Source organism: Antennarius striatus, chromosome 7 (assembly GCF_040054535.1).
Source record: "Antennarius striatus isolate MH-2024 chromosome 7, ASM4005453v1, whole genome shotgun sequence".
In the NCBI taxonomy this organism is placed as follows: Eukaryota; Metazoa; Chordata; class Actinopteri; order Lophiiformes; family Antennariidae; genus Antennarius; species Antennarius striatus.
In genome coordinates, this window is record NC_090782.1 from 18,708,413 (window position 1) to 18,722,281 (window position 13,869).

Here is a 13,869-nt window from a genome sequence, read left to right on the forward strand (position 1 = left end):
TTTTCATTGCTGCAATCACTCCTCACCTGCAGTGACTCTGCAGACTTCCCTGTATGGGAACACAACCTCGCATGGGTCGTACTCTGACCTGCATATCTCAAAATAGAATCCTTCCTTTGTAGACCCAAAGTCTACACAAGATTTTGAGATATCTTGTATGCAAACAAAGAGACACACGAGCACAAGTGACGGTATACCCTTGGTCTAGGAAAGAGGTGAATCATCAGAGTCTTAGTTTATTCTGGCTCCAGATGTGATGCTGGTCCTGCTGTCATTCAGTGCTGGCAGAGCGACTTACTCTGAATGTATTACATCTGCTTTTTCTTGCTCCATCATCACTTAACACATAAAACACATGTTCGCCGTAACAACCCTGAAAGTGACAATATGAATATTTCACACCAAACTCATTGAGCCATTACCAAGATGACTGCATTTAAGCTCAAACTATGCAGCTGAGCACAGCTGTCCATACGGCATCCATCCAACTGTTCTATATTGTACTACAGTATTAAATTTTAACGCGGCAACTCTTGCCAGGCCCAGGTGATAGCTTATCATGCTCATAGATGTGGAACAGTTGAACAGACCAAAGCACGGTCTCTGTCTCAGCAGGCTATTACAAGGTTGAGTGACTTCAAGCACAGCAATGTGGTGGGTGATAAGCAGGTGTACATACTGTCAATGTAGCTGTGTGTGCATGTGCATACTGTACGTATGCGCGTGTGTGTGTGTGTGTGTGTGTGTGTGTGTGTGTGTGTGTGTGTGTGTGTGTGTGTGTGTGTGTGTGTGTGTGTGTTACATGTTTATCCCTACAGGCATTTTTTTTTAAATAACAAGCTTTTCTTCAATCTTCCATAATATTTAATGTGCTAATCACTCAGCTTCACACTTCATAGGATACACAGAATTTTTTTTATCGCAATTCTTTCATGTCCATTCTAAATCTAGGGCGTATGTATGAGGCGGCATTAGAGACTAGTTTCCCAGATGCAGCACAGCATTAAGATAATTTCTCTCGTGAGAGGCTTAGGAAAACTTAAAATGACCCCATGGAGCAGTAAAATGCCACCAGTAGAAGCATATTTTCAGAACCTTTGCCCAAGACTCAGGAGGTGTGCAGCGTCTGCTCAGTGAGGAAGTGCAAAGCTCAGATCTGAAATTGTTTGGCTTCCCTTTCTTTTTTCTCTACTCTGTCTTTCTCACAGAAAAAAAAAGGAACCAAAGTCGGACTGGAAGAGGCGACCTATTTAAAGACTAGTGTGTAATTAATCATGCTAGCAGCAAGCATTAAGAGAGGAGGAAATGTCTGATATCTCCCTTTGTGACTTTCTGTCCCTCCCTGACTGACTTTTCATAATTTGAGTCCTCTCCTTCCCTTGTTGCTGTGAACCAGGGTGTATCTCCCCCTCTCTCCTTCCCTTTCCTTTCTCTGTCATGCCTTATTTAATCACACACCTTAATTTTTTCGTTTTGAGCTTGCAACTCATAATCAGCCTGTGTGCAAAGTGTCAATCCAAAGAAACTAAGGTTTTAAAATCAAAACAGTCACATCATGTTTTGAGATGTCTATTACATGCTTGATTCCAATGCATGTTAATCCACTCAGGCAGAACATTGTTCTGAGATGTTGCTGAAGTCACATCATCCATAACTGCTGCCCCATTCTCTGAACTGTGCATATGCTGTTACTACTAAAGCTGGAGGATACTGCTTGTGGGCAGATGGTGAAGAACGCAGTCTCATTTGTGTTTAATAAGTCGTTACTAATTGTCGTCAAATTGTATCAATGCTGTATTTTGCTCCAGTTCAGCTTTCAGTCAGCATTACCTCAGACAGCACACTGCTACTTATCAGAGCTGGTGGATGGTAGCTGATTGGAGGTATGCTCACGCTTAAATGAAGTGTTACTGAATGCGTAACTGGAAATATTTTAATTACTGGGAGATTTGCTTTTACTTCTTTTGAAATAACATAATTGTGTTTCCTGTTGTGTCTCTCAAAGCACCGTTGCCTCAAATTGAACCACGTTGTTACCACAAGGACTTGTTTAGTGCATGTTAAACATTATTTCAAGAACATAGATCAAGTAATCAGTGTTAACTTGAATACTTCCATTTTGGACAGATTTGCACCCTTAGTCATTATATTAAAAACAACAAACAGCAACAAATTCTTGATTGATAGAATTTGAGGTACTCTGAAAAAAAACAAAACAATCCTTCTTCCTGCATATAATTGTGTTTTAAATGAGAGAATTAGAGCACATTGAGGGAGAGCAGGACCAGGAGGTGATGAGCACAAACCATTAGCACACATGCACATCTGACCCTCTTTAAATTATAAATAGACAAATCAATCAGGGGCGGTCGGTGGTTTTTGTGGTTGGCTGTCACAGATTTCTATATGTATGTAAATCACCGCTGACGAAGAGACAGTTAAGCCAGTTTTGCTGTAACTTTTGAAACTTTTCTTTGTGGTTTACAATGACCAAAATACAGTAAACTGAGGTTTTTAAGGCTCTCAATGCATACATGTGCATCTGAATGATTAACCACAGTTGTCACACACTGGCTTTGCTCAACTTTTTCCAGAGATTCCATCCACTTAAATCCCAAGGAGCTTATGGATTCTTTTTAAGATATGTCACACTCACTTTTTTGCGACAGTAAAGAAAACCCCATGCAGCATTAATGCTGATAGAAACATGAGCCGACCAGTAGAACAGTCTTGAGGCATTTATCTTTAAGCTACCGAGGCATTTCTCGCTAACGTTTCTTGATGATGTGGTCCTCAGCTGTCATTACCCACAGCGTGCATCAGTGGCTTTTGTACTGCAGGAGATTTGTGTCCACAGATGTGAGTAAAAGTGAACTAGTGTTTGTGGTACTGAGATACCAAAATTGCATGCAGTCGCACTCAGATATCAGACTTATCTTTGTCAGCAGAAGTGTAACTCGGGGAGCTTGTGACTCAAATAGTTTCTAGATCAGACGCAGTACAATTTGAGGAATTTCCAACAAACATTTGAGCGTTTTTGTGCAACTTTTAGGAGATGTCTTACGTAATTTTTGTCCAAGCATTGTCGACATGACACATGAAGTTAGAAGCAAATATCTTTTTGTGTTCCAAACCTGAAATTCTGTAGAATCCTTTAGAGATGGGAAATTTCTCCCACTTACAAAACAAACCCTCTAAATTAATAGTATGTATAAATCCATCCATCCATCGCCTAGTAGACAACACGATCGCAGTTGTTTTGTCTACAAATGCTTATTGGCAATGCAGGTCACGGGTATTACAATAAAATCTCAAAAAAAATTTATTCACACAGAGCTGGAAGAGATGTCTGGGCAGAGGGAAGTAAGGGCATGCCTGAAACTGTTGCCTTCTTGACCCGGGCCCCAGAGAGGTGGTCGAAGATAGATGAATGGATTCTGTTCTTTGGAAGAATAGTTGCTTTGTAGTTGCCTTGATTTCGTTATTGCCTAAAAAAGTATGACATTCCGTTATGTTATGCTCCAAATATTTCAAAATCACACACACACACACACACACACACACACACACACACACACACACACACACACACACACACACACACACACACACACACACACACACACACACACACACACACACACACTATTTCAAACTCCAGAAAATGCCACCTTGATCTTTCACAAAGACACTGAATTTCACAGTGGATTAGAGAAACCAACTGCAGAGGATTCAAGGCCCTGTGAGCATTTTTTAAAGTGATACACAGGCTGACTTTAAAGACTTGTTTTGAGAATGTGTATCATTTTGAACATGTCAATCACAGTGAGTGTACTCCGTGTGTAACTTAAAACAACTATTCATATTAGATATTTTACCTTAGGAGTTGCAGAGGAAGCTGCGAGAGGTTCCTGCTGATAATTCCCTGCCAACATCAGACTCAAAAGGCAGACTACAACACATTCATACTGCAGATTAATGCACACTTCACCTTAATCTCAGATTGCATTGTTTTTCAGATTGCATTGTTTCCCTTCCATTGCATTTAAAATGTGATCTAGATCACACCCCAGTATAAATTGAGACACATGTTCAAACAATAATAATAATAAGATATACATAATATTCAACAACAAGTACAAAACAACAAGAAGCAATACGACAGACCTACGACTACTCGCGCACACACTCACACCTATTTGGAATAATCAATGCACCTGAAGTGCATGTTTTTGGAGGTGGGAGGAAGTTGTCGAACTGGAAAGAGCCCACGCAGACACGGGGAGCATGCACAAACTCCACACAGAAATGACTCAAACTCCGAACCCTCTAGCTGTGAGGCGACAGCATTAACTGTTGACTCATGGATGGATGGATGGACGGACAGACGGACAGAAGGACGGACAGATGCACAAACAGATTGATTTCCATTGCATCTCTTCTCCAACACTCACATTGACCCTGTGTGGGTTTTTGTGCATTAAACTGCTCAACACATTGGAGATTTTGCAGTCTCCATCAGTACATCATTAACCTTTAAGCGATGTAGGATTTCTAAGCACGTCGAGAATTTTTTTCCCCCTCCCTGCTGTTGATTTAAGAAATGAGCATGTCTCTAATGGTTTTTCTCATTCAGGGAATGACTTTTATGTATTTTAAAAGGCAGCCTTTCCATCATCTCTCCTGACCAGTGCATCGGCAGCAGCCTCTCTGCAAAAGTGAGAGTCTATCTCCTTGTTTCAGGAAATTAAACACACATTCACATTACAATAAGTCACCAGCTTGCGCTGAGTCTGTGTCAAACAAAAGCTGAGAGATGCACCCAGATACCCACATATCTATTAACACATGCACAACAGCACAAAAGCATTTAATAACTTTCAGATGAACTGTACTTTGTGTTCTGCACAGCAGCTCTCTGCTCATACATCATTAAGTGAATCTGTATTATTATGGACAAGATGCAGTGTATTAGATGTCCTGACAGATTGTGTCAGGGGCTACAACCCTATCAGGACTGGATAATAAAAAGACAGTTAATGTAGCTAGTTCCCCACAGTCCTTCTTTGCGCTCTGAATAAAAACGCCTGCACTACGATTTAACTGTCCTTGTCAAATTCTCCTCCTACTTCAACCCCATCCTAAAATATAAGACCAATAATTATGTCTTAATCTCTTCCATCTTCACAATTCATTCGGCAAAATATTTCCCCTGAAGAGGCATGGAGTTACAGCCCAGCAACATAAAATGTGTTTATTACCTCCTCTGCAACGCTGTAATGTGCCATAAAAATAGGTACCCACGCTGGGACGCATGACTGGGTGATGATCGGCTAATTTATGAGGAACTTGGCTCATCAGTCGGACCTGTGATGAGCTATATGAAAACAGCAGGAGGGGTTGACTCAGCACATTGTCCTTTGCCTGGCAAGCATCAGTCATGATAAACAGGTGCAACAACAGCCAATCCATCACCTTGTAGAAAGTCATAGCTATAGAGACAAGTCAGTGGAGTACTGTCTTCCCACTCTACTCTCTACGTCTGTCTCTGTCAGAGCACAGCTAGAGGATGGGCTCAGTTAGGATAATGAGAAGGGAATAACACTGGCTTCCTGTCCTTCGTAGTCTTTCAACATTCAAAGCACTCTTATTGTTCTTTCTCTGCAATATAAAACAAAAAAATCCCAATTAAACTCTGCTCTTCTCTCCCAATCTGTCCGTCTTCACAGTGGAAAATAACCCATGCCAGACCAACCCCTGTCTCCATGGAGGGCACTGCCTGCAGGAGGGTGATGGCTATAGCTGCTACTGTCCTCAGGGTTTCTCTGGTGAGAGCTGTGAGATCGGTGAGTCACTGTTAGGTCAGAGGTGAACAGGAAAACCTCTGTGAACAGCAGCTGCATGCAAGCAGCTCTGTGTGTGTGGCGGAAGGGAAAGTTGTTGGGATAGCATTGACCACATGCAATCGCTTTGTGATCAAATCAGGAAGAAAATGTCAGGGAGTTTTCCCATATGCCCCCCCCCACCCCCCCCGGTGGAAAGACTCTCAATCTAATCTCAGACCAATCTCAAAGTCAAGAGGAGCTTCCCTGTCAGATTCACTCGCCTTGGACCCAGTGGCATGAAGTTTAATAGGGAGAATCCACATGTGGCAAGTCAGTCAGTTGTGAGGAACTCTGAATGTGTTATTTGTTCGGCTGTATGTGTATGCTTTGCTATGTAAGTGTGTGTTTTCGTCTTCTGCTCCAGAATGCAGCTCTTCATTCAACTGAGATGCGTGATGGGAGAATGTGGCTGTCAGAAAATGGGCATGAGCTTTTGTGTGTGTGTATGTGCGTGTGTGTGTGTGTGTGTGTGTGTGTGTGTGTGTGTGTGTGTGTGTGTGTGTGTGTGTAGGTGCATTGACAGAGGAGGCATGAGCTTAGTGAGGGATGGAGGAGTTGATTAAAGCAGTAGCTTCACATGCTACTGCAGATGAGGGATGGCAAGAGAATGAAGGAAGAGAAGAAGAAAAATCAAAAATAAAGAAGAAGATGCCATTTTGGCAGAAGAGAGCAAATTTATTTTTTTTCATATATTTTATAAGACTTGAAGAAATTCAGCACAATAAACCCCAGAGGGTTCCAATGAGCTTTAATTCATCATACTCAGTATATGTGCTAGTTGGTTGTTCAGCCCGGCTCATTGATTCTGGGTCCCGGCCAAAAAACCTCAAGTTAAACGATAAACTAAATTATTTGATTATGTACAGAAGCTGCCCTCGTGTTTACATGAGTGGAATAACTTTAAGGCTTTAAGTAAACAGTTATTGAACAAAATCTCACGCAGATATGTTTTTTTTTCTGAACCTCTCGTAAATTATAAAGTACCACTGAGAATGTTATGAGTTGTGTTTGTACGATTTCTTCAGTGTGTGTGTGTGTGTGTTTGTGTCTTTCATATTCAAACATATGGAGAAAAACAGTGTGAGTTGAAGGATTAAAGCTCATTATTCATGAACAGAGGTCAAAGAGCAGTGGTCAGAGGTCATGAGAGGATCAAGTTATCAATAATCTTTAATGTTTATCCCAACAATACGTATTATGCAGCATGGGGGTGTGCCTGTGCATTAACATGATTGGGGATCAATCAACAACCTGGTGGTGGATCAATAAGTAGTGACAAACATTATTTAACTGCATGAATTACATACATTATGCAGGTTGTAATGATTTTCTTCCGTCGGTCTGGTTTGGGGATGTTATAAAACAAGACCAAGCTTTGTTGTTTTAGAACAATCATAATTAATGATAACATTCATTTCAACAGTTTGAGAGAAGTGTGTTCATAAAATATTTGTTATTTACTGATTACTTCTGCTCTTGTGTGCTTTCCTTCGGCTTTCTTCTCTCAAGGGTGTTTTAATTGCCATTCCCAGTTTTACTGAAGTGTTATGATGTTGATTACGCTGCCAAACAGCTGCATATCTGACGTTGTTTAAGATTAATTACAGCCAAAAGCAAAAAAAAAAAGGTTAATTGTCTATAACAAATACTTGACCACAGTTGTAGTAAATTAACACGAAGCTGTTCTGGAGGAATTAGCCTGTAAGCAAATTATACTTTAATTTCTGTGTTACATTTGCAATCTCATGTCCTGCGGACTGTCATTCATGGATGATCGTCTTATCGAAGGTTCTCTCTTTCAAGTTTACAAGCATGCACCACATTCCCATTATAACATGGCAGGCATATAAACCGGTATCCCCTGCAGTGCTTCTGCTCTCCATGTGGGATGAGTATTTCGCCAAAATGAGGCACCACAGCTGCAGCAGCTTACAAGTTGTCTCCTGGACTTGGCTTATAGCAGAAATTATTTGGGAAAAAAGCATTTTGGGGAGTTGCATTATTGATGGCCTGTGTTTCCACTGTGGGCATGTACTTAATATTTATAAGGTTAGGAGAAAGGGAGAAGAAGTTGTGGACATCTAAATATCCTCAAAATCCCTCTCTTTATTCATGTCCTGATTTATTGTACATTGATTTGGGTTTGGTTGTAAATGGACACACATGTGCAACACTCTTAAAAACCTGAGCTATAGTAATTGAGATATAGTATCCCATTGATCATCGGGACTGCTTGGTTAAATCTGGATCCTGCAGCAGAATAAATGATTAATGATGCACAAAACAGCCTGTCAGTTTGACAGCCATGTGTTGAGACACAATAATGAATAAAATTTTTCTTTCCCACAGCTGGAAGGATTATTTGCTGGCACTCACGAGAATAATATATAGCAAATAGTGAAAATTTAACAAAAAAACATTATGAGTGATTTTTTACTGGTTGGACACAGATAAATAAATCAGCTCATTCTCACCGTCCAACTTGCTGCTCCATAAAAAAAGGCATGCAAATCTGGAACATTGAAAGAATCAAGGGTCAATATTTCTGAGTTCTATTTAAGGTCAGTACAGAGTGCGATTGACAGACAGGGAAGTTTTCACACAAGCAGAAGTTCCATCTTCCTCAAGAACTGAAATCAGTGAATAAGAGAGTAATTAAATTAACGGAAGACCCTTGTAGCAAAATGTACAGTCAAAATCAATAGGTTGTTTTTACATCTTTGGTTTTTCTGCAAAATAATTCAAATCAAACAAGCCACTTATTTTGATATCTGTCAAAATAATTCTAACAATTTGGAGCCAGAATAGTGGATGTAGTTGACATTTTGGAAACTTTGCTTGTTGAAACGAAATGCGTATAGTTCACTTAAACCTCTTCTTAAGTCGTTCCAGAACGTAGATCGAAAAACAATGTAAGTCGAATTAACTAGTCTCCTCGTTAAAGATAACCATTCTCAGTTCTGTACTGTACTTTATTTATCAATGCATTTTCAATAATACTTGATTAATGCAAATTTATTTTAATTGCACAAACAATTGAAGTTCTGTTTTTAATATAGTACAGTAATAATATCAGCATTTGGTATTGCGCATTGTGGGACACAGGGGCAGCTACAGGGTAATAATATATTATCTTTTTATTCTTATTGTACAGTAACATGATATTATCTGCTTCTAATGGTTTACTAGTGATTTTATGATTCAAATATTTGTGGAGGATAGTAAAGTGGAGTAAAATAACATAAACTTGTTTATTTTCCCATTATTTTTGTTAAAATATGACATATGTTGTAATAACTGGAAGGGTGATATGAAGCAAGAACACAACAATAGTATGTTTTGAACCCATTTAAGGTCCGTTTACATTCTGGTTATGAAGCTTTCAGGCTTTTCAGAAAATTGTCATCATCCTACTCTGATGTTTTTCAGTTACCCACAGTCATAAACTGAGATAAATTTCCAGTTCTTATCAACATCAATGAGAAGTTTATCAAAAGCAAAAACAACATTTTGACTCCAGCAAACCTAATCTGCTGGTGAATACCTGCGTTGACTTCCTTAACTTTAAAGTTTACTTTTGTTTATATTTAAGTAATAGCTGATAACAGATTCTTCTTCATGTGACAGTCACAAGGAAACCAGTCCTTTGAGCTAGAAGACCCAATGAAGCCCTGATATTACTGTTTTCGCATGGAATATTCTTCATGACCACTCATTCCTTTTTTAAAAATTTTGTTTATCAGTACATTTTACTATATTTATATATTCAACAATCCACAAACACATTAGGCTAACCCTAATGGGTATTTGAGGTTAAGATACAGCCTTTTTATACATTCAAATTATGTGCATCTTAAAAATGTGCATCTTAAAAATGACATCTCATTTTGACAGCAATAGCTATTTCTGTTCCATTCTATTATTTATTCTGAAAGAAAGGTGTTAACCTGTCTTTGTCTATCACTGGTCAAAACACCTTGATTCGAACTGCAGCTGGAGTTTGTGAAATTGTTTCTGATTGCTGCTGTTTGTTCAGAGAGACCTGTGTCAGTCCATCAGGCAGGTTGTCAGTCAGCATAAGGAGAACAAGAAGTAGGACAGGAAATGATGGTCATAAAACAGTCAAATGCCTTTGAATCAAGTTGCAAATAGACGCAGGGACATGAATGCACTGTTTTCTTCATGACGTTTAGCTGCCTAAGTAAGCGTGAAGAGAATTTATTTGCCCTTGTCCTGGTTTGCACAATTAATGTTTTTAGTCCCTTCATACAGACCACTACTTCACAACTGTAAATACTCCCTGCACTCTTTAATTACAGTTAATGGCACATACTTGTAGACGTGAAAGCACCACTGCCACTTACTGTAGCGGATGTGCAATTACAGTTTATTCTGGTACATTAATGAAAAAGCAAACGGTAGTTTTGCCATGCATGTCACACACGCTCCCATTGGAGTGTGCTCCAAACTATTTGAGAATCACTGACATAGACCATCAGAATTAACAATTAAAAAATAGAATACATCACGCTAAAGCAAAAGACACACTTAATTGTACACATAGACACCCAGGAAAAAAGTATGCAGTCCAAAAGTGCAGTGTATTAGATTTGTCATTTTCCTCATTTTAGCACTGAGCACCAACAATGTCCTGCACTTTGAAGTATTCTTTTATCATAAAACTATTAATTAGTACACGGATTTCAAAAGCTGGACATGTTTTAAGATGAAGTCAGTAAATTATCCACTTAAATGTTAGATAATACCCAATTATTCCTGCAGTGTTTGTCATTCCACTTTGTCTTCTTTATAATCAATAGTCAGCATTTGAGCTTTGACTTACCTCCTCCAGCAAATCAGTGAGACCGGCCAGTCAGAGGGCATGTGGCTAGAGACTGACACACCACATGCTGGGAAGGCGCAACACCTACACTATCCTCCTATCATCTCACAAACTACAGTAACATTGAGTCACGCTCACAGGTGATTTCATGAACTCCTTGGTCAATTTCAACAAAATAAATTGAAAATCACCATCTTCTAGCTGTGCACAGAGCAATGTCCTCGAGATGGCTTTCTGCTTGACAGGAGGCACACCTGATGCTTTTCCTAAATTATTTTGCCCACACTCTGGCCTCATTTCCAGTCATGGTGATTAGATCTGGGGTTTTTCTCCATCTTTTTCCTCCTGTCCTGCATCATTCCTCTTTTGCTTTTTATCACATTACTTTTCCTTTCCTAACATTCACTTCTCCAACCTCATCCCTTCTGTTCCCATTCTTTCTCTTTTATTAATCCTCCATTTAATGTCTTTACATATTTCCTCATGCTTCCCTTTTGTCATGCTGTTTCCAAAATTTTGTTTTGTCTCCAATTTCATCCATCTTTCTGTTGTCTTCTTTTCCCTTTCATTCGCTTGCATGTAAGGTATATAGCATTATGCTGGAATTGTTCCGCAATGCAGAGATTAGGATGAAAACAAGACTAAAGTCCGGCAGCATTTCTCCCAAATAACACATTTCATTTCCTGCAATGCTTCCTGACTCCCTTGTAACCCCTAACCTCCCTCTACCTTCACTCTCTGGCTCCGTGAAGACTCCCACTCTGTATTTCCCTGCCAAAGAACAATGCAATTATTCATACAGAAATGTCTCTCTACTCATGCATAAAGTGATCACTTAAATATGCTCAACGGCATATCTGAACACACTCAAAAGAGTGTGCACAAAATAAAGCAATTTCGTTGACAGTTTTTGTAGTATAGAGTTGGTCTTCTCTGACACGTATCTGGCCTCATAGCTACACCAACGCATATCTGTTTGGGACAGTCTTATGTAAAACGAATACATTCCTAAGACTGCATTAAGAGCTAATGCATAAGTCATGTATCCAGCAGTGAAGAGAAACACTGCTGGTGGGCTTCTGTATTAACTAATTCATCCTCTGAGACCTGTACCTCTCACATAAGCTCATATGACTGACTCTAAAAGATTCATGAAGTTAAGGCTATTAATGTCACTGGCCCCTAGCCCACCTTCCTAGTCTGTTCACGAATCTGAACAAAAGAGGTCAAAGAGGAGGGGGGGGGGTAGAAATGGTGAGGACAGGCTGTGGGTGATGATAATTTGTGCTGAACTGTAAAAATACTAACAAGTGAGATATTTGTCAGCAGATGAGAATTTGTGGGGATTTTAAGTGAATTGAGGCACAAAGCAAACTTGGCATGCTTGAACGCTAAACATATTTTTCGTAATAACTCTGATTTATATCTAACTAAGTAACACATTTGTAGTGCTACGATGGAAGGAAGCTGCAGATAGATAGAGTCCCAGTGAGTTGGCAGTGTATGTAGGGGAATACAGATGGAGAGGGTCATTGAAGCCATGCTGCTCCCCTCAGGACATCCCATTCATTCCTTCATTAATGATAGGATGGATTTATGTGTTTGGCTCCAAATCTTCCAAGTATTACAGGCTGGTTCAGTAAGCTGTAGAGTTTTACTGCCATTTCTTGTTCCTCCGATCGAATGTCCAATACTGCCCAAAGGTTGAAGGACTGCAAAATGATCATTTGTGTAATTAATGAGTAATTTTATTGATCACATAAGGAACCACACAGACAAAAAAAACATTGACAATGCCCAGTAGTCTTAAAATATGTTTTGACTGACAAATAAAAATTTAAAAAACATTGCATCCATGAGTTTGTGTACTTTAGTTCAAATCTGAATAAAAATCTAGATGTACGAGATATAAATGTTTGGTTGTTGTAAAGTTGGTTAAGGCACGAGTTTGATTTTGGCTGAGGATTGATTAAGGGAGGCTATCATTGGTTCAAGGGATGGGCTCAACTAAGAGTTATAAAAATAACCGGATCAATGTTTCTTGTTCATTCTAATGTCCTACTGCTGAAACAGAGTATCTGAGTCCAAATCATTAGAACATGTTACCAACACAAATAGTTTAATGAATAGTTCCGTAATTTGGGAAACATATTAGATTGTTTCTCTAAAACATCTATCATGTTTTAAAAGGACTTTTTAAAACATGTTTTGTCTAATTTGTTTAATCCATTCAGTAAATTAAAGTATATAATGTATAAAATGGATGAAAGTGTAAAATATTACTTTTTTTATTGGGATGATTCTTGGCTTGATGAAGTTTGAGCCTGGAGCCTCTTCTAGAATTTAGGCTTTAAATTGTATGTTATCAGTCTTTACAGAGAGATAAACTAATCCGCTGTAATCTGTCTTTTCATGTTAACTTTACAGCAATGAAAGATGTTGATCTTTTCCTCTATTTCACAGGAAAAACATTATTAAGCATTGGTTCCAAAATGTTAAAGTATATTTCTACATGCAAGGCTCTGTTCCCACAAAAAGTGCCATTCAGCTTGTGGAACTCTGAAGGATTAAGATATTCTTAAAACTGAAATTATGCCCAAGGATGTTGCTCCAATTCTTCACGTTACTGAAACAACATACCTAAGAGGAAGCATGTGACAGATTTTTTTTCCTCATAGGCTTCCAGTAATAACCTCCGGTCAGCACCAGAAATGATGCATACTCCCCATACGACTGCTCAGACAATAAAAGTGAATGTGTGCCAGAAAACAGAAGATCAAATGATTCTGCATGGTAGACATTGATTTTTTTTTCTTCATAGAGACAGTTCTTTAAAGAGGAATGACCACATTAAAAACATTATTGCATGATCCACATACCATTTTTTGGTATAAAATTCTAGTTTTTCATTCTAGTTTTTCACTGTCATGCTGAAGCAGCATGACAGTGATATAACAACCTATGACTCCACACAGTGACTCAGATAAACCATGCGTGAGGCTGAATGTGACAGTAAATCTGTCCTTTGTGTGATTGATGTCGTGCAGTTTGTCACAGTTTGTTTGCAGATGAGCAGCTTTTAAAGCGCTATAATTGGCTGGCTCAGCCTGTATTGACATGCCTCATTAATTCATCCACATT

General features: G+C 39.0%; 1 protein-coding gene across 1 annotated transcript in view; it reads left to right on the plus strand.

Annotated features, from left to right (window-relative positions):
• The window catches only part of ncanb (neurocan b), a 130,386-nt gene that overhangs the window by 79,124 nt on the left and 37,393 nt on the right, over window positions 1–13,869 (plus strand). Inside the window, exon 9 of the mRNA XM_068320405.1 lies at window positions 5,730–5,846. Coding sequence (XP_068176506.1) covers window positions 5,730–5,846 — 117 coding nt within the window. The remainder of the gene's footprint in view (window positions 1–5,729; window positions 5,847–13,869) is intronic.